Source organism: Caretta caretta, chromosome 1 (genome assembly GCF_965140235.1).
Source record: "Caretta caretta isolate rCarCar2 chromosome 1, rCarCar1.hap1, whole genome shotgun sequence".
Taxonomy (NCBI): domain Eukaryota; kingdom Metazoa; phylum Chordata; order Testudines; family Cheloniidae; genus Caretta; species Caretta caretta.
The window spans coordinates 208,097,509-208,125,376 of NC_134206.1; the positions used below are offsets into that span (position 1 = coordinate 208,097,509).

At 49.9% G+C, this 27,868-nt stretch overlaps 1 protein-coding gene across 3 annotated transcripts in view; it reads left to right on the top strand.

Annotated features, from left to right (window-relative positions):
* Positions 1-817: 817 nt before the first annotated feature.
* Positions 818-27,868, top strand: part of CTC1 (CST telomere replication complex component 1) — a 46,456-nt gene continuing 19,405 nt past the window's right edge. For 2 of the 3 annotated variants that reach the window (XR_012664845.1, XR_012664853.1), the window contains exons 1-24: positions 818-920; positions 1,020-1,180; positions 3,926-4,175; positions 6,518-6,717; positions 10,046-10,190; positions 10,566-10,859; positions 11,037-11,165; positions 11,585-11,814; positions 16,437-16,611; positions 16,691-16,891; positions 17,175-17,301; positions 17,500-17,614; positions 18,599-19,055; positions 19,463-19,552; positions 20,156-20,299; positions 20,614-20,684; positions 22,344-22,453; positions 23,055-23,220; positions 23,547-23,633; positions 23,711-23,888; positions 24,427-24,491; positions 24,744-24,909; positions 25,041-25,167; positions 26,497-26,791. Coding sequence is in view for 1 of the 3 variants with exons in the window: in XM_075119194.1 (XP_074975295.1) it covers positions 900-920; positions 1,020-1,180; positions 3,926-4,175; positions 6,518-6,717; positions 10,046-10,190; positions 10,566-10,859; positions 11,037-11,165; positions 11,585-11,814; positions 16,437-16,611; positions 16,691-16,891; positions 17,175-17,301; positions 17,500-17,614; positions 18,599-19,055; positions 19,463-19,552; positions 20,156-20,299; positions 20,614-20,684; positions 22,344-22,453; positions 23,055-23,220; positions 23,547-23,633; positions 23,711-23,888; positions 24,427-24,491; positions 24,744-24,909; positions 25,041-25,167; positions 26,497-26,660 (3,873 nt within the window). In the remaining 2 variants the exon portion in view is untranslated. Of the gene's footprint in view, positions 921-1,019; positions 1,181-3,925; positions 4,176-6,517; positions 6,718-10,045; positions 10,191-10,565; positions 10,860-11,036; positions 11,166-11,584; positions 11,815-16,436; positions 16,612-16,690; positions 16,892-17,174; positions 17,302-17,499; positions 17,615-18,598; positions 19,056-19,462; positions 19,553-20,155; positions 20,300-20,613; positions 20,685-22,343; positions 22,454-23,054; positions 23,221-23,546; positions 23,634-23,710; positions 23,889-24,426; positions 24,492-24,743; positions 24,910-25,040; positions 25,168-26,496; positions 27,001-27,868 lie in introns of those variants that run through there. The other variant, XM_075119194.1, reaches the window with a different exon arrangement.

Below are 27,868 nucleotides of genomic sequence, written 5' to 3' on the forward strand. Positions count from 1 at the left end.
TGAGCTTTCGTGAGCTACAGCTTACTTCATCGGATGCATACTGTCACAGTATGTAGCTGTAGCTCACGAAAGCTCATGCTCAAATAAATTGGTTAGTCTCTAAGGTGCCACAAGTACTCCTTTTCTTTCAACAAGTCTTAGTTTGACCATCACATGTGGCTGAGCCCATTTTAATTCCTGACCCTTTCTACAGAAACAAAACTAGCACACGCATTTCAGCAGCGAGCAGACACCGCGCAGCCGTGCCAGTGCCGGCAAGGGTGTAAGGACTAGCGCAGGGCAGGAACAAGCAGGTTCTAGGGGGCAGATAAAAATGCCTGCCCCTACTCGCAGCTTGGCGCTAGTGCAGCTGCCGCGGTATAGGACGACAGGTACTCGCTTTGCAAGGGCGGCTGCACCCCTGTAAGGCGAAGAATCCCGTCTACCCCCGCCATCCTCCACACAGAGACTAGCGCCCGGGAGACGCTACCCCGGTAACTTCCTTCACCCGCTGCAAGGCCCCCCCAGTCCCCCGCCTCGGGCCTGGGCCTGGGCCTGCGAGCGACACAGGGGTCGCGGAGGGACACGGCGGCGTAGCTCGCCCGTCGCCCCCCCTGCCCCTAGGAGCGCGCCGCGGGCGGCGCACATAAACGGGGCCGCGGGAGGGGGAAGCTCCGCTCACACCTCGCTCCCCGCAGGCAGAAGGAAAAACCCGAGCGGCGGCGCCGCCCCCGCCCCCGCATCCGGTCCGGCGCTCACGCGGCAGCTCCGGGCACCTCACGTGCGTGGAGGGGGGGAGGAGCCGGTCTGATTGGCCGGGAGTCGGCACCGCCTGCAACGTCACAGCCGTGGCGCCCCCGTGGTTTCCGGCCCCGCGTTCCTATGGAGACGCCCGGCCAGGCGGGACCCGCGCTGCTTGCATGGAGGAGCCGGGTGGGGCTGTAAGTGACCCGCGCGCGCTTCGCCCCCACCCCCAGGCGCGCGCTGCCCCCCCGCGCGCGCTGCCCCCCCGCCCTGACGCTCTCCCGTCTCTCCCCCAGGAGCAACGGTGGTTGCGGGCGGCCCGGGCCTTCGTCTGCGAGACCCTCCACCTCGTGGGGCCGGGCGGCGGCGGCGGCCCTGAGCAGCTGGCGGACTCGGTGACGCGGTGCCTGCGGAGCACGTGGGCTGGGCGGAGCGGGGAGCTCCCGCTGGGCTACAGGTAACGGGGTGGCAGCGGGTCCCGGCCCGCCTCGGCCGCGCTCCCTCCTGCCCGCGCCGCCTGCCCCTGGCACCGGGCTGGACCTGGGGGCGCTGCCGAACCCCCGGGGCTTGAAGCGGTTTCCCTCATATCCGGGCTTTACAGTCTGGTTCAGCGGCTCTCAGCGTCCCCAGTATGTAAAGTGCCCTGGCGGGGCTCGTGTCAGTGCCACCCCCAGCTGCTGCCACCCCCCTCCTTCCCCCCCCCCCCCCCCCCCGGCATGTCTGGAAATCAGATCCCTGCTCTTCCCCCGCCTCTGTGCGGAGCATCCCCAACTCCCTGCTGCACGTGGGGAACTGCAGGCCCAGGGCCTGCTGTAACAGCGTTGAACTGGAATGACTATTTCACAAGGTCTGGGTCTGAATGACTGGCCCAAGGACAGTACTTGGTTGGCCCTGAAAGTGAGGACAGCCTAGGTGTATTGCGTCTCTGTTCCACGGAGTTAGTTTGACTTAGGTCAGGGGTGGGGAAACTTTCTGGCCCGAGGGCCACATCTGGGTGGGGAAATTGCATGCGGGGCCATGAATGTAGGGCTGGGGCACTGGGTTGGGGTGCGGGAGGTGGTGTGTGTGGGGGGGTGTAGTGTGCAGGAAGGGGCTCAGGGCAAGGGGTTGGGGCGCAGGAGGGGTGCGGAGTGTACGAGGGGGCTCAGGGCAGGGGTTTGGGGTGAAGGAGGGGTGCAGAGTGTGGGACGGGGCTCGGCAGGGGGTGGGCTTCGGGGTGTGGGCTCTGGCCTTGCTCCTCTTACCTTGAGTGTCTCTGGGGTGGCAGCGGCACACAGCAGGGCTAAGGCAGGCTCCCTGCCTGTCCTGGCCCCATGCCACTTCCAGAAGCAGCCAGCACTGTAGCCCCTGGGGGAGCGGGTGGGGCAGAGGACTCTGCGTGCTGCCCTTACCTGCGGGTACCTTCCTTGAAGCTCCCAGTGGCTGTAGTTCCCCATTCCCAGCCAATGGGAGCTGCAGGGGTCAGTGCCTGCAGGCGAGGGCAGCATGCTCTGCCCCCTGCTCCTCCATGGAAGGGGGGAGGGATAGCTCAGTGGTTTGAGCATTGGCCTGCTAAACCCAGGGTTGTGAGTTCAATCCTTGAGGGGGCCATTTAGGGATCTGGGGCAAAAATTGAGGATTGGTCCTGCTTTGAGCAGAGGGTTGGACTAGATGATCTCCTGAGGTCCTTTGCAACCCTGAGATTCTATGATTCTATGACATGGTGCTGTCCGCTTCTGGGAGTGACGTGAGGCGAGGGCGGGCAGGGAGCCTTCCTTACCCCCGCGGTGCCACGGGGGTGGCAAAACCGCGGGCCGGATCCACAGCCCTGATGGGCTGGATCCAGCCTGTGAGCAATAGTTTGTCCACCCCTGAGCTAGGTGGATGGAAGAGGGGGGTGGATTTACTACTCCAGTAGAAAAAACCCTTTTGTGGCTGTAGCGAGTGTCTATGCTACAGTGCTACGCAACGTACCTGCTTTTGTGCCTTTGCAGCACTTGTAGTGTAGACATGTCCTAAGTCCCTATGACTCTACAGTGCTGATAACAGCACATCATCTGCACTCGGTGGGGGCTCTAGTGTAAACAACATTCCAACATCACTGCTCTTTCCAAAACCCTGTCAGCTAACTGCTAGGTGCAAGTACTGAAAACAGCTGGAGCACTGTCTCACTAGAGCTTCCAATGTTGCTGATGCTGGTGTTGACACTGGTGGGAACTTTTTTCTGAAATTCCCTAACGTAGACAGGGCCTATGTCTGTGGTATTGTTATTGCTAGGCACACATATTAAAACCAGCTGGGTTGGGAATGAACTGACGGTGCTGCCCATGTTGCTCATACTTCGTGCTTTGATCAGTCTCAGCATTGTAGAATATTGGGCACATCTTCGCTCGTTAACAGTATCTGGTGTTATGCAAAATTTCTCTTTATCAAGTCTCTTAGTTTAAGCTTAGATACATTAAGCTTGGCTACATTCTTAAAGTTGAAGAGAAGAGCCTGAGACCTCTTTGATTTGGCATCTCTCAGCCTCACATCCTTTAAGCAAGGCCTGTTAAGATGAAGATTTAACTCTGAGGTTGGCAGCATTGTTTTGATCTGTCTCCCCATAAGCAGCACAGAGACTACAGTCAGCTACTCTTCTAGCTACTGGTCAGCACCTCCAAGCACCTTGCTGGGGAAATGGGATCAGTATTGATTTAGAAAGGAGAGTGCCCCTTACAGAGTCATCCACATCACTCACTCCACGCGGTTTCGTTGGTCTTCTCATGGAATCTCCCATTAACATTCTGCCTAAACTGTGGGATAAAGCCCTCCTGCGTCTCCTAGGAAGGTTGTTCAGATGAGTATATTTTTCAGTCTCTTTTCCAAAATATTTCTCCATAAGTTCTGTATGTGCCCAGCCATGTGACCACAGTCCAAAATGGGACGTGCTTCCTCTGAGGTACTCAAGGGTAAATGTGCTCTCAGGGTAAATGTGGAAATAGATTGTGTTCCTGACACAGTGGCCATTTCAGTGTTGAGCCCTGTGTCATGCCATTGAAGTGAGTACATTCACCACCAAGACTTCCCATATGGTGGTACAATCTCTCAGAGGACAACATTTAAGGCTGCATAGCTGCACCTGTGCTGAGCCTGACTGGTGCAGCAAAATGTCTAAATGCCCCTCTTCCCTCCCCAGCTTCATCCTCATCCCTTCATATTATCATTCTTCCCTTTTCTCCAGTTTCATCTCCATCTCTGACCTCCAGTGCCAACAATGCACACCCTGCTGTAGTCACATGACCTGGAGCACAAGTGAGTTCAAGAAATGGGCTCACCAAGGTGAGGACATCTTGCCCAAACAGAGTGTTCTGCCACGGACTCACCTAATCCTGATTGGCTACCTGACCGATGGAAGAAGGCAGGAGGGGAAAGAGAAGCTAATGGATGGCAACCTGTATGTGCAAGACAACACTGGTTCAATTCCCTGTCAGGTATGGCAGCAGGCAGCTTGAGGGATCCAGCTCTTGGTAACATTTCTGAAGGACCTTGCGGACAGCAGGAGGATTGAAACAATTTGCAAAAGATTGTGTAACTTGGGAGATCAAACATGCGTCTTGCGAGGGGAAGGCAGTGAGTTCAAATGCCAGGGAGGAAGGGTGAAATTTGTCAAACCTTTCATTGCTAAAGAGCTAACTACCAAACTTACTGGACTAGGGAATGACTGGAGAAAAGAGGCAGGGGAAGAAGGTTGATCCTGTCAATTACCATTGAAATGTAGTTTCAGTTACTAATTAAATAATGGCACAAACACTTGGAGAGAGAGACTCTGAGAAACTGATGGGACCAACAGTGGTAAGCTTGCTTGAATTACAGGCTGTGGAGCTAAAATTACTGCAACAGGGGAATTATGCTGAGCTTTTAGTGAAGCATGTGATACAGTGTATCATGAAATCTTGGCTTGGATGGGGTGCTACTCTGCTGAGGCCTGCCTGGAGGATCTTGAATAAAAGAGGTCTAGATAAATGGCAGCGTCTGGAATTGGGGAGAGGAGGGGTGACACTAGTGATGGAGGCCCAGGTTTTTTGTTTTGCCACTTATAAATAATCTAAGAATGGGGGAAGAGCATGTTAATTATATTTGCAGAAAACACAGCATTGGGATGAGCTTCAAACACTGGTGAAGGCAGAGAAAGATTAGAAATATGGTCTGGAAATACCAAGCACTGCCAAAATTTAAATGGCTGTAAATGAATCGCCACCATACCCTGGATGGGGAGAAACCTGGGCCCAGGGAATGCTATTCCTAGTGCCCAGCAAATTGCTACTCCTGGTGGAATTCTGTGCCACTGCACATGTGCAGAAACATGTCCCACCACAGATTCTCTTTGCTTCCCATAGAAAAATGTTTTTTGTGGGGGAAGTAAAGAGAAGCTGCACCAGTGCTCACTCACCCCTCCCGGCAGCATCGGCGTGTCTGTTTGGGCAGCCGGGGGAGACGTAAGTCACCACAGGAAAGGGGGTGTGTGTGTCTGGGGATGCCCGGGATGGTGGGGGGAAGGATGGAGGACAGAATTGGAGTTCACAACAGAGCTGCCGGGGTTGGTCAGATCAACCCACAGAAACCTCCCCTGGCTACAGGAAGCTCTGAATTGGGGAAAGGGGGGCTTGGCGGGGGGGTCTGGGTGAAGGAGGTGAGGCTCAGTGGGTGGGGTTCCAGGTGCAGCAGGGATGAGGCTTGGCGGGGGGGTTGGTGGCGGGAGGGGTCCCAGATGCACAGGGGTTGGACGGACAGGTAGAGCAGCTCCCCGTACAATGACTCCTCCCTGCACTTTCTGGCTCCATCACTCCTCAGCCGTGAGGGTGTCACTGTGCAAGGAGCTGCTCCCTCTGTCTGACCAACCCCCTTCGCTGAGCCTCACCTACCCAACTGAGCCCCCCGATCTCGGGATCACCCAGACCCCCTGAGTTCCCTGAACCCCCACTCCGCCAAGCTTCACCCCATGCCTCAGGAGCCCCCTGCACCCAGAACACACACCCCCACCACCACCACTGGGCCCTCCTGCACCCAACCCCCCACCCCCCGAGCCTCACCCGCTTCATCAGAAGCCCCCCACACCTGGACCCCCACCCCACTGAGCCCCAAGCAGCTGCACCCTGACCCCCCACCCATGAAACCCCAGTCCCCCAGCACCCAGACCCCCAGCTGAGTCCCCCACACCCAGACTCTCCCCCACTGAGCCCTAACCACCTTCACCTGGGCTCCCCTGCAGAGTCCCATTCCCCCCTGCACTCAGAACCCCACAATGAGCCCCTCTGTACCCAGATCCCGCCCACACACCCCCACTGAGCTGCCTGCAGCCAGGCTGCACCACACAGAACCCTGGTACTCTTGAGGGAATTCCGCACCAAAAAATTAAAATTTTTAAAATTCTTCAAAGTTCTGCACATTTTATTTGTCAAAATAATTGAAAATGGTGTGATTATATTGTGGTATTTTGACAAATAAAATATGCAGATTTTTTTGGCACAGAATTTTTACTTTTTTGGCACCGAATTCCGTCAGGAGTAAAATTACATAGGAGTTTACAAGGCTACATATAGTTTGGGGTCCTCTTGGAGCAAAGAGGGGTTTATTTCTCTACAGATCAATCACTGCCACTTCTTGGGGAGCAGCAAAATGTGCATCTTGCTGGGAACTGATCCCTGCTCTAAAATGAGCTGTGAGAGCTTTTGCTGTGTGACGGGAAGGCTGGGCTAATGCTGTAAGTGTCTTAATTCTGGAGTTGTATTGTGAATATATATCAAATTGCAGCACCTTTTCTTTTTTGGTTTAGCTCCTGCATTTTGAATCTGAGTGGCTGGAGCTACTGTTTCTCTTCCCCAGCTGGGCATACATACCACAGACAAGTCAGGGCTCAGCTGGATATGTGGAAATCCTGGCAGACCCGGTGCCAGTGGATCCTCGACCAAAGAGAGTGGTTGACACCATCCCTGTCTTCTACCCAGCAACAGTTGCACAATTGCTCAGCACCAGGTAAACACTCAATACTCTTAATTCAATATGTGCAGCTGTTGCTTCTGCCATTTGTCACAGGTTCACCCTGCATCACAGCAAGAACCTGGCCTGTTCAGGGAGATGTTGATTGGGTCAGATTCATGCTAAATGTGTGAGAGAACAATTGAGTGGATATAGTATAAAATGTGTATATTAAATAATTTTAATCAATGAATAACCTGTACTCCAAAAATGTGTTGGGTTTGCATAATTTGGATAAGGTACAGATTCAAACTTTCATGACTCCATAGATTTTATTAACCAAAATAAAACTTAGGAAATAGAAAAGATATGAAGATGAAAAAATATAATGCATTTAATTTTAAGTGACAGCTCATTTAAAATAGTGAATTTAACACAAACAGGTAGCTCTATGGAGGAGTGAACCACAGTAATCAAAGACACAAGTTGTTGGTAGGTAATTCTAAATTTAAATATTGAACTAATATATATCACAATTCAGAACCTTATTAGATTGGTAATTAAGGTAAAGGCCCATTTAAGCTAATCAGAATGTCTGTCATCTAAACCCAAATAATCTTTAAAGTTTATAAACTTGGAAACTAAGCAATAAATTTAATAAACACAAATTCAGGTTTATAATTTCAGATTACATCATTAGATAAGTGGTATGTATTTGTGAAACCTTTTATCTCTTTCACAAAGACCTATAGGTTAATTACACCAAATATGCAGAATAAGTCAGAAGCTTATAGTTTCTTTTGACTTTCACCAGTAAGTGAACCACAGTTAAAATATTCTATATCAGGCTAATTTAAACATTTTTTTATAAGCAGTGGTAATTGTTTTAGCTAAAACATTAGTCATTCAACAGGGCATATTTTCTTTTCTGTATTTTAGAGAAAGCTGTAGGCTGTGTGAATCTTAGCTTTTCTTCTGAAAAAGCTGTTTACTTACAGCTTGCATAAGTCATTAGTAGGTTTTACTGCTGTAACAGAGCAGGCTATCAGGAGATCTTTATATTGAGGTTGTAATGAGCACACCAGTGTGTCTTAGCTACTTTAGTCATATAATTATTTAAAAATATTTCTAAACAATGAAGTTGAAATGTATTAGTAGTGACTAAGACAAATTGTCCATTTAAGTCATATACAAGTTTTATAAGCCAAAGTATGTACTCTTGAGAACTTGGCTTAACACGAGCATTTGTTATTTGCATAAAAGCACATGCATAAAAGGAGTCTTCGATAGATGACACCAATATGCATGAAATTTTCCAGCAACTTGTTATGGTTCTTCTCGAGATGAGTACATGTTCACCAACGCCTTTGGTTCATGGTGGTACTGTAGATGGCAGGCAGCTATCAATCCTTTCTTCTCTGGATCTTGCTCATGGGTTCTTTTCTTTTTTCTTTTCTTGGATTCAGAAAAGGTAGTTAGTGGCAACGCATAACTTTGGCAAGTTTTTTAGGGTTTACCTGATCCTGGATCTTTCAGATTTCTTTGATTCTTCTTAGCATATGTGCAACATGCCTCAGGTGGTACGTGACCAGGATTCATTACCGAATTTGATCCGCCGGTTGGATCATTAGCTTCCCCAGCCCAGGCCAGGTACTGATGGGGACTGCGACGTGATGGTGGTCAGCCATTTGAGTCCCCAACTCTCTTTTGTCCAAGTGATGTTCTTTGCAGATTTTTCTTGTTTCTCCTTCCTCAAAATCTGAAATGTTATTAGCGAATCAAGCAACTGTAATAATTTTTTGGTAACACAGTAGCACCTAGAGTCACCAACCAAGATTTGAGGTCCCATTGTCTTAAGTACTCTATGTACATTTAGTAGGAGACAATCCCTGCTCTGAAGAGCTATCTAGACAAGTTAAGCAAAGAGTGTGAGAGCTTGCCACCTTACAGATGGGGAATTGAGGAATAGGGAGGTCAGGTGACTTAGCCAAGGTCCCATGGTTAGCCAGTGGCAGTGCAGGGAACTGAACTCAGATGTCCTGAGCCTCTGTCCAGTAATTTAAATGCAAGGCCATCCTTTCTCTTATCCAGTTTCAAGTTCACCTCACCACATTGTCCTATTCAGACCCCTGATCTCTTGATAAATACAGAATGTTATTTATCTCTGTCACTTTCAAAATGTCCAATCAGAAACCTAATGTCTGCATGTTTAAATGTTTATCTGTTATCTATATCGGCTTTAAATTAGTCTGCTGGTCACTTGTGCCTGATCATCTTGCCAGATTCTTCCTGTTCTTTATAACTGTTTCCTGTTTGTTTGAGAGCATGCCACACTTCTTGGGTCAAGTCAACTTTTGAAGTAGCAGAGATCTGTTTTATGATAATCTAGACTCTTTTGATCTTTTAACAATAAAGATGTAACATACACAACTTTTAAAAAGTTTCTCCTGTCTGTATTCTTAGTCTTTTTCTTATTGCTGTATATCTCCATCTTTGAATAACATCTCTTACCCAGAATTCCACTGTAATCCTCTGTTGCTGACTCTGGAATTTTCCTTTTGTTCTGTCAGATAGAACATAAAATTTAATATTCTCACTGTGTATTACATTTAAAAAAAAATTAAAAGAACATTATTTCAGTTGCAAAGTCAGCCACTTGAAAGTCAGGAAATGCCAGATTTATGCCTATGCAGTTATAATTCAGCCCCTTTGACATCTATCCTGTGCACTGAATGAGGTAGCGGTCCTGTGGAAAATTGTAGGTGATCATGTAATTAAACACCTTATCATAATTTTGTTTTGCATTCCTCACTCTTTCTTGTTTCTATTATTTCTCAAATAAACCTTGTTTTATTACAAGTTTTGTGTGGTATACTGGAGCGATGATTTAAGGTAAACTGGGACACACTGCTCTTTTAGGGGCAGAGGATTGGGTTTCTGTGAGTTGCCAGTGTCAGGGGCTGGATATCACAGGGGAATGCTTCTTGGGGACTGGGGTGCACCTATTGTTAACCTGCAAGGTGAAGACAGGGCTGGCATAGCCTGGAGAAGAGTGCTTAAGTGGATAACAGGCGGGTGGTGGTAGGGAGCTAATACCCAGCCACCATGAGCAAGGCTACCTCTCGCTAGAGCCAGGGAGTAACAAGGTGACTCTCAGTCTGGGGTGGCCCGAGACCCATTACAGAATTGTATGGCTTGTTGTTTTTGAAAATCTCATCCCCGTCCCTAGGAAGAGAGAGAGTCCACATTACCCCTTTGGGACCTTTTCCTTCCACGAGTAGCATGCTGCACCACATGTGTCCTTGGCTTAGTTGTTGGCCTAGTTCTAAGTTCTGCTTCCATCTCTCCTTCCCCCCTTCACTCCCCTGCCCCCAACTTCCCGTAGGGTTCCATGTCAGAAAAGAGCAAAGCTGAATGTGGCAGGTGAGCTGGCCAGACTTAGCACCCTCCTATGCATCCACCACAAGACGTTCTTTTTCCTCTTTCTGAAGTGCTTCACTTCTGCTGCTTGTGTTCCAGTGCTGGTGCAGGTGAGTCCTTGAGGCTTCGTGTGCTGGTGTTTTTCAGGCCCTGCCACGAGGTCAGCCTTTTCCCATCTTGATTCTTATTTATCCCTTTATTATTCACAATGATCTTATATATCTCTGGTACCTTCCATCCCAAAGGGTCCCATAGCACTAGATAAACTGCTTAGAAGGATCACTGAAACCTGCAGAAATGCAGCCACCATTGAGGTGATACACCACTCCACTGCCCCAGCAAGATTCAGGGCTTGGGCTGGAGTGTGGTACAGCCCTGGGGGCAGGGAAGATATTGGCCTGTATTTCTAGGGACACACTGGCGGCAGGGAACGTTCTTCTCCAGAGCAGGGCATGCTAATGTGGACTATGCTTTCTCTGCTCTAGAAACCGCCCCAGCTAGCTTGGCACCACATGCTCCAGTTGGGCCATGGCTATGTGCTGACAGCATTGAGTGTGTCCAGCCTGAAGGCATCGGGGCACAAGGTATTCGTCACCAGCGTCTCCTCCTGCCTCCTGCCCTACTGTGCAGAGCAGGTGAAGGAACAGCCTCTGGAAATTGTCTGGCGGGGAGGACCAATTCAGCCAGTTTCCTCTAAGGCTGCTGTGCAGCTCCCCTTGGAACTGACAGATGAGAAGTTGCCAGTGCCAGCCAAAGAGTCCAAGATCCTGTCTTACACGGTAAGGAGTTATCCCTCACCTGCACCCTATACCTGCTTTCAGATCCACCTCCCCCTGAATTTCAGCTCCTGCCCTGCAGGGCCCATGGACGCCGTCTGCACTATGCAATCACATTTTCCCCCAGGCCCTAGTGCCCTCTTTGTAAATGCACTATTTTTCTATGTGCTCCTTCTCCAGGGGATTATCACCCGAGTACTAAACACCCAGGCTGGTCTCTACGAGCTTGATAACAAGATCTGTCTGTGCCTTGCTTACCAGCAGCTGTTGAACTCTGCCCGTGGACTCCGACCAGGAGCATGCGTGGAGGTGAGGTGATGCGGCTGGGAGCTGAAGCACACCAGGGGATAGGGGTGGCTGAGGCACAGACCTGTGGATGGTGGTGTGTGGAGCAAGCTTGTTGTGTAGGGTGGGGGCAGGAGTACTCTAAATCTTTCGGTCAACCATGGGGGTAGTCCAGAACCCAGCTAAATCAGAGATATGACTGTGCCTGGGCCTGGCCAGAGGTGGCTGATAGTAGCTATTTGCTCCCCTGATTCCCACATAGGTGGCAGCACATCAATGAAGTGCCCCTTGGGGTTGATGAGAAATGTAATGGAGTAACAAAGGGCTTTGTGCGGGATGAGAGGGTCTTTGGGGAGGGCTTTGTGCGGGATGAGAGGGTCTTTGGGGAGGGCCAGCAGAGTGTCCACTTTCTCTCTATTAAGTCATGTGTTTGTGTCTCTCAGCTCCGAGATGTCCACCTCCTGCAGAAGCCCCTGGCTTCTTTCCCCTTTGTTGTTGTCCTTGGTGCCTGTCTGCACAGCACTGTCCTTCTCAAGGGTTTCTCAAGGCTCAGCACCTTCCACCAGCCTGTAGCTTCCTCTGGAAATCTCTACATGCAACTGCTCTTCCGGTATAACCTAGGTCTGCCACTCTATCTGTGGCTGGTGAGCCTGTTGGAGATGCTGGAGCAAAGGTGAGGACACTCCTTCCCCAATCCCATTGGGAAGTGGTTGTGCAGGCCATTCAGAGCTCTGCCAGACAAATCTCTGCCCCCCTTCCCTTCCACCCCTCACGCTTTGTGTCCTTGATGGTTCTGCCTACCCACTGGTTGCTTCACTTTTCTTTCCCAGGGAAGTTGTAGGTTGGTTTCTGTGAGTCACTCCTGGGTTCTGTTACATAACATGGTTTTTGTTCTGGAACAGTCAAGATTGCTCAAGTACAACTGCCAACCCAAATATTAAAAAATATAACATGCAGTTATGTCAGACACCCTACACAGCAGCCAATCCACAGCAATTTACAGAAAGTGCAGTCCTCATCTGTCCCCATTCAATACATATCTATCACATCCTCTGCTAAAACAACCTTTCAGAGTAGCAGCCGTGTTAGTCTGTATTCGCAAAAAGAAAAGGAGTACTTGTGGCATCTTAAAGACTAACAAATTTATTTGAGCATAAGCTTTCGTCAGTTACAGCTCACTTCATATAAATTTGTTAGTCTCTAAGGTGCCACAAGTACTGCTTTTCTTAAAACAACCTTATAATTGATGCTAGCTACAATCTTCAGTTTTTTGCTCATTTCTTACCTAGAGTCTTGTTTTAAAAAACATTCACACAATTAAGGATATTTGTAGTCCTGTCCTTACTTTTAAAGATTTGTTGGTTTTGAATTTAGTGATATTTTGGGGGGGTATAAGAAGTTCATAGATTATAGGTGAGGGTATCTTTAATTAAAAAAATATGTATGTATAATAAACATACCACTGTGATACTCCCAGTCTTCCCTTTATCATCTGTATTCTCAAGACCTCTAATTATATTGTACTTTATGGAAGCTGTAATATTAAAATGTAGTAAGAGATATTCTTGCAGTAACCTTTGTTTTTTCAATTGAATTTCTATAATCTGTTTTTTGAGGTTTGTATGTACGTTAGTAATGCGTACTGCTGGTATGTGAAGTGTTTAGTCGTACATGGTTTATTAACAAACAGTGGTGTACAGTCTCTCTATTTTTAGGTACAGTAGAACCTTGGAGTTATGGACACTAGAGTTACGAACTGACCAGTCAACCCCACACCTCGTTTGGAACCAGAAGTACGCAATCAGGCAGCAGCAGAGACAAAAATAACAAATATAGTACAGTATCATGTTAAATGTAAACTACTAAAAATATAAAGGGATAGCAGCATAGTAAAGTTTCAAAGTTGTATTAAGTCAATGTTCAGTTGTAAACTTTGGAAAGACCAACTATAATGTTTTGTTCGGAATTCCGAACAATCTCCATTCCTGAGGTGTTTGTAACTCTGCAGTTCTACTGTACCTATATGGCTCTCTTTACAGTAGTATCTGAGTGGTAGGGAAGTACTATTACCCTCATTTTACCACACTATTGGATGAGTGACTTGCTCAAAGTCACACAAGAAGCCTGTGGTGGACTTTCAAGTCCTAGGCTAGGGTTCTAACCATTCACCCATCTTTCCTTTCCTGTTGGCTTTTGGCATGTTGTTTATCTATTTATGAATTTAAGTATATCCTTTTTGTGTGGATTTAGAGATTACCAGAATTTCTGAACTGCAACCAAAAGTAAAGTATTCTAGTGGGTTTTGGTCACTGATGGCTTGAAATTGTTTCTAATGGGTGAAGAAGGCTGGTTCACATTTCCCGTTTTTCAGATCTTATGCTTGCATCACTACAAGGCCATCGTTAAGGTTATCTTAGTGGAGTGTTTGTTTATGAAGGTGATGGAGGATGAATAGGGTAAAGTGCACATGGACTTGTTTCTGCGTAGTGTGTTTGACACAACTTATGTGGATTTCCTAGTTTTTTAATGTTTGGGTTGGTAGTGGTGGCTGGCGGGAGAGGGAGTCCTGTTGCCTCAGACACAAGCATGGAGCCAGTTCGGTCATAGTGTTCTGTCTGTGTGTGGATAATTGAGTGATCTACGAATAAGAATGCTTGATGAGCATGTGATGTTCCCCTGGTGTTATCTGGACCAGTGATCTGCTAGGTCATGCCAATCCTCGACTCTGGGAGCCAGCCTTACCCTGCTTTGCTGTGAGAACCCCCATTCCCGGGCTGTTCACACACAGCCTCTGGCATGTAAACTGCTCCCAGCTCCGTGAGTGAGCACTTTTGGCCAGCCGCTGCTTGGATTGTGCAACCGAATGACACTAGCCAATATCTCCAGTCCCAGACACAACCCTAGGAACCTCAGTCTTGCAGTGTCCAGTTATGCCTGCTGGACGCTGCAAGCTCATATGAGTTTCAGTTTAACAGAGAAATCGATATGTACCAAGCTTGTTATCCCTAGGGGAGTCTCTGACATGCATCAAACCAAATGTACTGCTTCGCGTAGAATAAACAAATGTATTAATTGCAAAAGATAGATTTTAAGTGATTAGAAGTCAAAGTACAAGTCAGATTTGGTCAAATGAAATAAAAGCAAAACACATTCAAAGCGGATCTTAACACTTTCAGTGCCCTTACAAACTTAGATGCTGCTCACGACAGGCTGGCTGGTTGCCAGCCAGGCTCTCCCCTTTGACCAGCGCTTCAGTTGCTTGGTGGTGGTGTCTGTAGATGGAGGTAGAAGAGAGAGAGCGAGCATGGCAAACGTCTCTCCCTTTCATCATGTCCTTTATTCCCTCTTGGCTTTGCCCCTCCGCCCTTCAGAATCAGGTGAGCATTACCTCATCGTAGTCCCAAACTGACCAAGGGAAGGGAGGTGACTCACTCGGAAGTCCAACAGATCCTTTGTTGCTGCCTAGGCCAGTGTCCTTTGTTCCTGTGAGGATGGGTTGGGTTTGTCCCATACATGCCTTGATGAGGTGTGAACTGCCCCTCTGCTCTTGGAGAGTTTTGCCTGGGCCTCTGCTCCTGGAGAGTTTTTGTCTGGGCTTGTTTTAAGCCATGAGGACACCTTTTCAGTCTCATAACTATATATGTGAAATTACAACCTATAACATTACTGTAACTACAATGCTCAGTATATCATGAGCCTTCCAAAGACACCCGACATGAAAAACTTTGCATTGGATACCACACAAAACATATTAAAAGGATGAACATGGGGGACAGGGTGTTCCCCCAAGGTACAGAGGTCACAGCGTGGTGTATAGTCTCTTCTGCTCACTCATTCCAACCAATGCAATTGCAGCACACAAATTAGGAGTGATGGTGATTGGTTGATTTATAGATTCTTGCATTGAGGCCAATAATTTGTGGTTGAGCACTAGTGCATATCCTTTAGAAAGACATCCAGTTTGATCTAAAGATTTCAAGTGATGTGGCATCCTTGGTAAGCTGTCCCACTGGGTAGTTGCCTTCACTGTTTAAAAACTTGCACCTTTGAATTTATCTATCTTCAACTTCCAGCCAATGGATCTTGTTATGGCCAGTATTGCCAACTCCAGGCATTAAAAAATCACGTTAGACCTCCCAATCACAACGTGTATTTAAAAACAACAACAATGAAAAGCTGGAATTTTTTAATTTGCCTTCTGGTTTTTGAGCCTTCAGAGGGGAGCCACACATACCCAACTTATACATGGGTCATTGCATGTTAAAAATTCAACCTTAAAGGCCCTTACTAAATATAGGTCCTCTGATTAGAGGGGGTTTCCACTTTGCCATCTCATAACCTCTGGGTTCTAGGGAGCTGCCATTCTCTCCATCTGCACTCTTTGCTCCCTCTTGTGTCCCCTAAGTACGCCCGCCCCTCACATACTCCCTCTCTACCACCATATTTCCTTCCTATATTTTCCTTAGTCTCATGCCTGCACCTTACATTCATACATAACTGTGATACAAAGGCTCCTTGGCCCCAGCTTGCAAAGGCTTCATTGTCCTGTAACAGCAACTCCTATCAGGCTTGACAAACACTGTACCTAGCACGTTGTTCTCATAGTATTTGTCTAGGGTGACCAGAAAGTAAGCGTGAAAAATCGGGATGGGGGTGGGGGGTAATAGGAGTCCATATTAAAAACAAACAAAAAAACGCTCCAAATATTGGGACTGTCCCTATAAAATTGGGACATCTGGTCCCTAGACTGAAAACCAGCTGGCTCTGAAAAAGACTGGATCCTTGGGGGGAAATCTACTTTATTAAATAGGAAAAGTAAACATTGATAAGTGTGGACCCAGGTTTGCGTTTTATGTTTTTGTTTTATATGGAACCATTTCTGTTTCCATTATCCTTACTATCTCTTAAATCTTAGTCTTTGATAATACACTGAGGGTTGTTTTCATTATAAATGTATCTCAGTGCTGTGATGATCCCAAGTTTTACTAGTCAAGCTTTGTGTATTATATACGGTTCCCTTGGGGACAGCAAACTATTAATTTCTGAGTGTGTCCAGTGACAGGAGCTGGATATCACAGGGGAACGCTTCAAAGAGGATTGAGGTGTGCTGTTTGGTTAACCTTCAAAACAAAGTGAAGGCTGGCAGAGCCCGGAGGAGATTGTTTGGGTGACTAACAAACTGGTGGTGTCAGGTAGCAGGCATCCAGTTAAGCACAAGCAAATCTTCCTCTTGCTGGAGGCAGGGGGGCGGTCCTATGGGTGAGCTATTAACACCTGTATCATTCCTCCTCTCAGGTTTTGCTGTTTTGTTGGACGCCGACAGCTGTTCATCCACTCTGTGTCTCGAGGCCCTGGAGTAGCCGAGAAGTTTCTTGTCCCCATTCTGAATGCTGTGGTGACTTCTAAGGCGCCAGTGAGAGATGTTCATCATGAGATCCTAGCAGAAATGCACCATTGTCCCTTGCAGCAGGTGGGGCCCTGCTCCCTGAGCTCCCTGTTTGTATGAGGGGAGGAGACTCATTTTTTTTCTTGCTTTTTGTATCATTTAGTATCAGCCTCTGGAGCCCCCATGCCAGGCCCCACCTCTTTCTCTGCTGCGCTCTGTGGCTGAGCAAAGAAGCAAGGAAGCCTTTAATCCATTGCAGCTGCTGTCCCCCTTGGAGGCCCAGCACATGGGCACCCAGGAGCTGAATCGCAGACTGGCTTGGTCCTATGATACATTCTCAGCAGAGAGCTTCCAACCCCGAATGGTACGTGCTAAACTCCCCTTGCAATCTGATATACAGGAGCTCCCCTCCTTCCTCCCACCATGATGCCTGGAGGGTGGGGCTGGGGCTCCTCTCCTCTTGACTGACATGTGTGTACCTCCAGTTGGGGTGGACCCTGCTTTCCGTGCCTGGGATGTAATGAAAGAGGTGGTGGTGGCAGGTTGCTGATGGTGTCAAAAAATGGTTTCCATTACAGACACTTCAATCCCATGCCCTTCAAGCTGAGGACTGGTTGATTCTCTTCACAGCTTCTTTTCTTTTGCAGGTGTTGCTGGGGGTGCTGAGAGCTTCCTGCAGCAGCGGCTCCCTTCAGCTGCGGGACAAGAGTGATTCGATCCCCTGTGTGATCTCCCGCAGGGATGGGAGTCCCTTCACTGACACAGCTCTCATAGGTGTGGCCCACACTGCTCTAGTGGGGGATCCTGGCCTCTTGCTGCTTTGCCTGCTGACCCTAGGGGGTGGGTGGGAGGGAGGGGGGGGCGCTGAGCTCTCTCCCTACCTTACCTGCTGGGTTTGGGAGCAAGAACACTGAGCTTGCTCTCTCTGCTTTGCCTGTCTGTTGGCTGAGCTCTTCTCTGGTATGTTTGCAGGGTCCCTTTTGCAGGTGGAAACCTACCAGCTTGTGGTAGAGCGATTCCTTCAAAGTGACTTTCCCTCCTGGGAGCAGCTGTGGATCCTGGAACATGTGAGGGGCACAGAAACAAGGCAAGTGCCCCTTATCCTGTGCCCAGGAGCATAAGGCCTTAGCCTCCCAAAGGGAGGAGTAAAGAAGTTAAACGTAAGTGGGAAATGATCCCCTAGCCTGGACCACAGTGTCATGTGCCTACAGCTGGGTGCATAGTGCGAAGGGGAATAATCCAAGAGCCTGGAGAGCAGTTCCAGACCCTTGGCTGGGCGGGAGAGTCACCCTGAAGCCTTGGATGGGTAGAAGTAAGTGGGGGAGAAGCCCAGTGCTCCGTAGCTTGTGCTCTCACTTGCTCTTGCTGTTTCCTCCTCACTCGCTCGGTCCCAGAGTAGTGGAAATGCGTGTCTGCCATTGTCCTTTACCTGAGCATGCAATGGTTTAGACAGGTCCCTGGTGACGTATTTGAAGGTTCCTCTGATGCTGTTGAACCTTGTGGCTGTTGGTTTTTCCTCCTCTGGCACCAGCCTCTGGAGTTCACCAACATGTGCTCCCATTAAATCACCCCCCCCACACACACACCTAACTCCTGCACACACGCACACAGTTTCTCTGTGGAATTCAAGTTCCTGGTGGCTGCTGTTTTGAGGGGGCCATTCCTGTTCTCATCAAGTCCCTCTTTCTCTCTGTCAAATGCAGAGCCAGACTGACACTGAGTCTGTGCTTCCTGCATCACAAAGCCCCTGAGTGGTGAAATACCCCTGCAGTTCCACATCTGTATAGGTATTTATAAAGTTGCCCATTAACGGGATATCTCAGTGCCTAAGTGCATCTCCCATGCTGCCTGCACAAGGTGGGTTTCTCTGTCTGGGACAAACCCACCATCTCAGTCTGTCCTGGATACACTAGGTCCAGCGGTCTTCAGCAGGCCTCCACTCCATCCGTTCCTGCTGTCTGAGCCTTTGGCCAAGGCTCCCTCTCCCTGCTGGCGGCCTAGTTTGGAACCTCCCTGCCTACTAAGTTGGAGCTGCGATGATATCTCCTCTTGGCCCCTCTTCTCACTACAGGCTGTATGTGCAATTCTGCTTTGAAGATGTTCAGATTCTTCATACACCTGAGGTGCAAGTCCAAGAGGGTCCCACAAGCAATAACAGTCCCTGGTTGGGGAAAAACGATGTTTGCAGCTCAAAGGTTGAGCTGGGATCTCCAGAGGCAAAGCTGCCAAAGTTGGAGGGGACCCACCCAGGAGCTGGCTCTGATGAGGGCTGTGATAGAGGCCAGAGCAGTGCCAGAGGAACCAGCTGCATGTCTCGTCTATTCCTGGTCACCCAGAAAGAGGGGCTTATGTCACGCAACTACCTGCCGGCTGCAGAAGGAGATGGAGAGGAGCTGCAGCTCAGCTTCCAGGCCACCGTACTCTGGATGGACAAACCTCAGCTCTGGGGGCATCCCAGGGAAATTGGGAACCTGCCAGAGCTGGAGCAGACCAACCATCAGAGGGAGGACAGCGAGGCACAGCAGAGGGTAAGGGAGGGCTGGAGGAAGTGGCCTTCTGGTTAGGGTGTGAGCTGGATTTTGGTATGGGGAGCCTACCTGAGGGTCAGGGGAGCCGGTTCCACAGAGAGTGGGAGGATGGTTGTCTCTTGACCACTGATGTTTGTGAACACAAGGGGTTCCCTCCCAGCCCACCGGGAACAGCTCCACTTATCCTCTCTCTCTGCCCTGCAAGTGTTCCCCTTCCCCTCCCCCACAGGGCATACCCCACTGTCCTTTGTAATCCAGCCTCCTCCTGCAAGGGCACTCTGCCTTCTCCCCGCACCCTGGGGGGCTGTGCTTTCCCTTCCCTTTGCCCACTCCCACCATGGTGAGCTCTGCCTCCCGGCTCCCTCACCAGTGTCCCTCCCTCATCAGCTTCTCTTGTCCCATTCCAGGTGCTGCTGCTTTTTATGGGGAGATCACTTCGATGGTTCCCATTCCTGCACCCAGATGGGCTGTACCGGCTTATTGTGCCCCAGTGTTTGGTAAGGAGGGGCCTTGGTGCTGCCCCCCGCAGGGCCCCCTGCCACAGTGTGGGACTCCAGAGCTGGGGCTTGCTCTTCACCCCCACCTCGTCTTTTCATCACTCTCGGAATAGCTTGTCACGCTTTGGCTCACCAGAGGCATCTCCTGCAATTGAAATCCTGCTCTCACTGTGGCCATGAGAGAGTTAAGGGAAGCACATTAACCCCTTCTCTGCTGGAGGAGGGGGAAGCCAATGTCCTGCTGGACTCAGTGTTGTGCTGTTAGTGACACATCCACTTCCCTGAATGACAAATGGAATGGCCAGGATGGTGCTGTCCCTTGCGCCACCTACAGACTCATCAGTGGCTCCCTGGAAGGCAAAGAGTCACAGCAAAGGAGACTAAGCACCTTCTAGCTTTGGGGCTCATATTGCTGCCTCTGATCCATGGGCAGGGTAATCTGCTTTGCCATGTGTTACACCAAAATCCTCAGGAGTCTCTGTAAGGGCTTTTCTGCTACTGCTCCCTGGGCCCCTCTTTTTCCATCTGTGCTTGGGGCCCTCTCCCCTGCTGATCTCTCCTCCTGCCTCCCTTGATGTGCCTCCTGTGCTGTTGTTCTCACAGGACTTTGGGGTGTTTGAGCAGCCTTGTCTCTCGCCGTTGCAAGGGAGGCTTCTGAACCAGTCGGGCTGCCACTCGTGCCTGCTAGTTTCAGATACCTGGCACCTACAGCATGAGACTTGGATCTCCTGCCTGGCTCAGCCCCAGGTATGCAGCATCTTATAGCTCTGGGTTTCCATGGGTGACTAGTTCTTCCCTGGGGATCTGGGTCAGGAGATCATACAAACACCCATGGGCACCATGGCGGGCTTTGGCATTTCTCACAGAAGTGAAGAAAACACCCCCCCAAGCCCTCCTGCCCTGAAACCAATGCTGAGGAGTGGTAGCCTCTCAGCTTTGTACAGTTCTGTGCTTCACGACCTCAAGGATGGATGTGATTATGGGCCTTGGGTAGAGCTGGTCCATATCGGTGGTGGGTGCATATCATAATCCTGTTAAATCTGTATCTCCTCCTTTTCCAGGTGATCCCAGGGTCGGAGTGGGCAGGAATAGGGCAGACAGTCTTCTCCATTCCAGAGCTACTAAGCAACAGGTATGTTGGTCCTTCTTCTGCTGTGGTGTTAGGGTCACTGAGACATGACCAAGACTTGGGAAATGGGGTCAATGCTGGCTCCTAGTTAGGAATGCACTTTACTCAGCCACCTGCGCTAACCCCTGCTGTGCAGTGGGGTTTCTTTGGAAATCGTCCTCATATGTAAGTGGGTCAGGCCAGGCCAGCAATCTACCGTATAATATGTGACAAGATCACAAGTGAGATACCTTCCCAATGGGACCCCAAAACAGTTTGAGCTGTTGGGGGTGTGGAATTGAGTGCAAGAAGTCTCCACTGAATCCCTCTGAGATTGGGGGTGGGGAATGTCGTGGTCAGAAATACTGAGTGCTACCTTCTGCTGCCTGTTCAAAGGCTATTGAATGGGGCTGGAATCTGATCTTTTCAAAGTGTGTTTAAATATGAATGGAGTGACTTGGTCTGTCTGTGCATTGAAGCTCTTACTAGGCTCCTACAGTAAGGCCGATTTTCCCCTCCTGTCTCCACACCTGCCCAGTTTCTAACTTGGGGATATAAATCCTCTGCTTTTCCAAAACCTTGTTTAGCTAAATTACTAGGGCTTGCCTTCAGAATGTCTCCTCCCCGACCACACCCCAGGCTCTGATGCCTCCCTCCCCCTACTTTCTTGTTGCTTTTGCTCTTGCTTCTCCAGATCCAGCAGCAAGGAAGTGTGTGCAGGGAACCACGTACTCTGCTTTTGTGGGTGTAGGATGGATCTGAAGCCTGTATTTCAAGTTCTGTTTGCAGCCCACATGCTGCAGCACCAGGAGTCAGTCCCTCAGTGGGAGCCAGGTGTACTGCATCCTGCTGTATGCTAGCCTCACTACACAATGTCTATAATGTGGCTGAGAGTTGTGGCATCTCCCGGTGGGGTTTATCCCTATCAGCTGCTAAAGACCTTTTACTCTTACCATGGCAGCTGCAGTCTTGAGTCCCTTGAGCTTATGGCCCTCTCCTAGGTTTATTGGGAAGGGGCTGGTGCATGGTCTGCTCAGGGGCGGGCTTCAGAACGTGCTTCCCACTCTGTCTTGACCTTCAAACGTGCTATATGCACCCACTGTCATCTCAGGGATTCATGGGGTGAATGGGGGAGCTCATGGGGTGAGATGGATAAGAATCTTACATGCTGAAAGCTTGTGTTTCTAGCCCACTGTCTGGCTGGTGCAGAAGCAAAGTATAGCTGAGTTGGATAGGCCCCTGATGGAAGGCAGGTGAAGTACGGTTGTTGAACAACAGTGATGCCTCCGTTGCAACAGGCTGTCATAAATCCCCCCCCGCCCCACTTAAAACCCTGCCCTCACCTCTCCTATCCCAGCTCTTATCCTGCCACACACCCTCATCTGTTGCTCTGCCACATCACTTCCTAGGCTAGACAACATTCCACATAACATGGACCAACACAAACACCAACAAGAGGCCCAAAGAATTCACACTGTGTACGTAATTCCCTGGTGTGGTCATGGCCCTGACGATGTCCAGAGGGCCCTGGGACAGATGAGCTCAGGTGAAGGTGCTGAAGTGTCTGTGCCTTAAATTTCCTCCGTTGCTGGAACCTCAGAGTGGGGCATCTCTTCAGCCATCAGGCTCTGCCTCTGGTCTCTGTGGCAGGACAGAGCCCCTGATTCTTTGCTCTGCTCTCAGTTTCACAGGCTCCCTTGTCTCTTTCTCTGGTGAGATAGTGGAGCGGACCTTGTGTGCTTCCCCTGGGAATGAAAAGCTCTCTGCACCCTGCAGCATGCGGCGGCAGAAAGGTCAGCATGTCTGCCTCTGGTGACGCTTGGTCCCCTCTGCACTGTGAGGAGATAAGACACTAAGCCCCATTCTGTGTGCATATGCTAGGGGGAAGGGGGAGCATGCCAGGGTACTGCAGCCCTGTCAGTGTGTCAGAGGGCCGGAGAATTCCACCCTGTGCCTTTGAGCATGCCAGGGTTGGACACCATGCCCTGGGGACGGGTGTCGGTGCTGCTGTGTCCATTGTGTGTATGTGTGTCAGGGATGGGATGGGGCATTCTGCACTGGTGCCCTGGAAGGGGGTGCTCTGCCCTGGTACATATGTGGGGTTGGGGCACCGTGTCCCATTTTGTGTGGTGGAGGGACCAGGACTCTGTCCCCTGGGTGTGTTAGAAGCAAGTGAAAAGGTACTTGGTCTTGAGGTGAATGTGGGGGAGGGAAGGTGCATGGGCCTATGTGTACAGGAGGAAGCAGGGGGTGCTAATGTATGATTGTGGGGACCAGGTACTGGCTGGTGAGTGGGGTAGGGCTACTGAAATTAGCCTGTAGCAGGGCAAGTTGGGAGTGGGATAGAGCAGCAGCTAGTGAGCTCATTGTGTCCTTGTCCTTCTGCATGCCTAGGGACCCTCCTGCCCTGGGATCACAGTGTGAAGCTGAGTGTCTCAGCTGCTCCTGGCTCCTCTGTTGTGCTGGATGTTTACATAGCAGTTGCCTACCTTCAGCATCTCTGGGGTTTGCTGCCCGGGGCCAAGATTCTCTTCCAGAACCTGCAGCGCAAAATCTCCAGGTACGTCTAGTCCCTGAACAGCTGTCAGCCCAGATCTAGACTCAGACACTCCCTTTCCCCAACCATACAGGTACACATCTCCCTGCCACCATCCACCTTGGCCCATGGCCTTGTGATCTGACCTGGACTCAATTGGCCACATCCTTCTCCCTGTTCTCATCTCTTGCCCCCCTTCCTTCCTGATCTACTGTCCTTTCTCCCTTCTTCCTGTTGAACTACTACCCCCACTCCCATGGGCCATGCCAAAGGCGAAAGGAAGACCCCAGCCCATCCAGACAAAGGGGCCTCCTAGAGCTGCCTCTAATGTTTGCTTTTTTATGTTGCAGGTTCCACAATGTTTATTGCACATACATTGCCTCCAGCTGCATCAGCATCCTGGCTCTGCCGCCCCCCTGCTTGCTCCTTTCCTCCAAGTGAGTCTGGGCTCTGTCTCACTCTTCTCCAAGGGAGTTTTTCTCCATGGCGGGTTATTCACATTCTTCTTTTCCAGTCCTGCAGGTATAGCCTCCAAGTCCCCTGCAGCCACGTCTCCCTCGCTGGTGTTTCTGTCCAACCTGCTGCTTCAGCCTCACAGCCTGTCCCAGGGCCAGATCCTCTGCAACTTGTCCTGTGTCCTGGCTTTGTCCCTGCAATGGATCTGCTCTGTCTGCAGCAGCATCTTCAGAGAGGTACCCTAAGTGCCCACAGGGATCATTGCGGGGGAGCCCTCCTGGGAGTCATGTGCTTTCTGCTCAGAGGCCATTAGCTGTCTTACTGAGTCTGCCCTCTGCTCGCTGGGAACGTAGCCCTTGTCAAATACTGTGTTGGAGAAATTGATGCTTCCTGACCTTTTCCCAGTGCCAGAGCCTCCTTCCCAGTGTCTAGCATTAATGCCTCACATACAATAGCGCCACAACAGAAAAGGGCCCAAACCGCCAGGTGCAGAGATGCATGTGACTCTGATGTCTGGCTTGGCCACAGGCTGGGCTGGCTCTGGGCTGAGTGGGTGGGCTGTGCTCTGCCTTCCCAGTGCATACTCCATTCCTGTGGGAGGGTTTCAGTCCCACCCAAACCCTTAGCCCAGGGACCCTCAGCCCCTGGGGGGGGCTCCTTCCACTTGAGACACTGTCCCAGGGAATGCAGTTAACAAGCTCTTTAACTTAGGGGGGCACAGGGAGCATTGGCTCCTCCCTCCACTCCCAGCTCTGATTTCTGCTCTTGCTTCAGGGAAGGTGCAGCCGACACAGCCCACCCTGCCCATCGCACACAGGAGTGAGTCAAGCCAGCGCCAAGTAAGTACTGGGGGGCAGGGAGTGGGTAGAGGTGGGTGGGAGGAAGCAGAGACCACCACCCTAGGGGAGTGAGAGCAGTTGATCCAGTGAAGGCTGGTTGAGAACAGATGACATGGATGGAACAGCCAGTTAAGACTCTGTGTCACTTCCCTTTGGCGTGAGCACAACCCTCCTTCCCCCACTGAGCTCACATGTGCCTGCTCTTCACGCTGACCTTGCCGTTGTCTCTGTCCATCTGTGCTTGGCCTGTAGGATCCTGGTGGAGGATGGAACAGGTGAGGCTCTGGTGCTGTGCAAGAACCAGCAGGTGGCTGCAGTGTTAGGCCTGAGCCCTGTGGAGTGGAAAGCTGTGCAGAGCAATGTGCAGAGAAGGGGCAGCATTTTCATTCAGCATGGAGGAGCCAATTCCAGGCCTGGGGTAAGTGGCTTATTCTGGCAGTGGCTGTGGTGCTGGGCCTGAGCCTCAGCTGAGAGGGAGTCCACTGACTCCTATGTAGCCATCTGGCTCACTCCACAGGTTCACTGACAGTACTCTGGTTCCTTCCTCAGTGTGTGGAGGAGCCTGAAGACCTTGTCACCTGCTACCTGAGGAGCCTGTGTAGGAGCCGTGCCATCTGCCGGACCATCCTGCTGGCTTTCAGCCTCGACAGGAAGCCCTCAAAGATTCCCCAGCCAGGTGCGTATGTGCCCTCAGCTCTCACCATCAGCCTCAAGTGCTGCTTGACTGGGCAGGAAAGAGTCGCCCTACCGGCTGGATGGAAGAGGGCTGGGGAAGAACCCTCCCAGCAGCCAGGAGGAGGAGGAGGGTGCACAGGCCACCTTTCTTGAGCCAGCCCAGGGGAAATTACCAGGGTGTCTGTCAGTCCTGCCAGTATCCACAAATCAAGGTCCTCTGACTTTAGCCAGGCTGTGTGGGATGTTGATTCATGTACTTTGGGAAGGGCTGTGGCATGGCTTGGTGGATTTATGGTTAGGAAAGTGACCGTGCTGTCTCCCAAAGGTCAGACTGCTGTGGGAAGGAACGTGGTGCTGCCATGTTCAAGTTCTGTCAGTGATCCCAGAAAAAATTGAATTTTTGTGCTAAAATTTTTAGCAGATAGTTGTCACTCTTAGACTTCAGTTAAAGATCGGGGGAGGGAGAAAAGGGGAGTGTATCTGCCTTTTTTGGCTTCTTTCTGATTTAGAGAGAGACTGGAAAGCTTATTGCTGAGAATTGTGTGTATGTCTTCCCTGTCCTTACTGGAGAGCTCTCTGGAGAACCGGAACTTCTTCTTGTGGTGTATTCTCACTCCTGGAATGAGTTTCCAATTCTCCAGGTTCCTAACACACAGATCTGTGATCTTAGGAAGCTGTAAGATCCTGATATCAGACAAGAGCAGGTCAAATCAAGACTTGGATTGGAGTTTGCTGGCAAGATCCCAGTGTGCATAGTGCTGGCACCTCAGGGAGATATTCCACCAATCAGTATTGGTCCCAATGCCACACGGGTGCAAAGGGGTACTGTGCTGCTGGGAGACTCTCCTCTATCAGTTGGCACTGACCCCAGGGCTTTAGCATGCTGCCAAAGTGGTACTGTGCTGCAGTGTGTGGTATGGGTGACTCAGTGAGGGTGCTGTCCTGCTAGAGATGACATCTTTCACGTGAGGTGTAAATTCCTTGTTTGTAAAGCTCGTGCTGGTATTAGTGGGAGTAGGTGCCTATCTGTGTACACCTGCTGGGTGAGCAGTGCGTAGCTCTTAATTCTTACATGCTGACTTTAGTCATAAAAAGTAAAAATGCTCTTTCCCTCAGAATGAGACCATTGGTTTTCATAGCCCAGCATTCTGCCTTCCTCAATCTCTCTGCAGTTGGTTGGTTACAGTGTTCACTTCTTGTCCTTCATTGCTGAGCATCTCTTAAACAGCTGCTGCAGTCCACCTCAGGGTCTTATGTTGCCATGCAGTGCTGGGTGAGTGGATGGAATGTGAGTTTATCAGTGGGCTACTTGTATTTTCTTTCTCCTTAGATTCACCGCAGCTGAGAAGGTTTCTGTGTGGTGAGATGGAGTTTGTGTCCCGAGTGGGAGCTCGACTGAGCCTGATGTGCCTGAACATCCAGGAGGCAGATCCCAAAGTCTTGTGCGGTCTGAGCAGCAAGAGGATCAAAACATCCATCGGTCACTCAGCTTGAGGCCTCATCTCTCACCTCTGTCCATAGGAAAGGAATGAGAGAGCCTCTGATACAGCTTGGCAGCATGTGTGTTCTGGCTGAGACTACAGGCTGTGGGCTGCGACTGGGGCGTTTGTTGTTAGGGCTTTGGGGTCAGTGATTGAGGGGTGGAATTGATTGTGTGTTTCCCGAGGGAGGTCATTCTGGGACTCTTGACACGGCCAATTGAGGGGCTAAAAATCTGGGAGTGACAGGTGCTCATCCTCTCTTAGCACTCAGCCATGGCTTACAAACTTAGCACTCAGTTTGTGTGTATTTTACAGTATAATATCTAATGTAAATAAAAGTATTTTTAATAAAACTTAAAGAATGCCATGGGTGTTTGTAGAGAACTTGGGCAGAAGAGCATTTATACCAGGTTTGAGAACTAGGCACAGAGCTGCCTAGATTGGCTTGCCTGCCTGAGAAACCAAACAGCAGTAATGGGGAGGGGCACAAAATCAAAGCTGAAATTAGCTGCCCCCATAGAAAATGGTTTGAAAAGCATCTGGACCTAGATTCAAAGGGGACTTAGGCAGTGCAGTGCCAATCATAGGCACCCTGCTACCTAATGGAATTCTCAGCCCCAAGACAGGCTCCCCTTGCATTGTATGGGGCAGTGAAGCACCTAAGGAAGGGCTTTTCAGCAAGCTGAGCCAGGAGCTGCGTAAGGGTGCCAGGAGTGAAGTGCAGAGGAAGGGGGTGGACTGGCTGGGTGCCTTGCTTTCCTCAACCCAGAGTTATGGTCCTTTCACTTGCAGACTTGGAGAACATGTTGCTGAGACACGTAGCTGGGAAGAGTAGTAAGTTCATTTATATCCGTGAACAAAGAGGGGAGATGTGAGATCAGTTGGCCAGACTGAAATATGTTTTAAAAAGGCACATGAACATGAATTGAAGCAAACAGTCATAAAGTTCAAGTCCACATAACGAATGCTTTGGCCTTCTGACTCTTCCCACTAGACTCAGTCAGATGCTCCAAAATGGCTGCTCTGTGTCAGTCTCTTACCCCTCCTCAAGCTAACAGTAGGCACTGCCCACAAAATGTAAAAAGACCCACTTGGGGATCATCTTAGAAGAATGACTCTTTTCAAGGGTTACATAGAAACATAATTTCAGTTTTTAAAAACCACACACAAAAAAGGCCACACAATAAAACTGACTAGTAAAGTTAGGGAGAAAATTCAAAA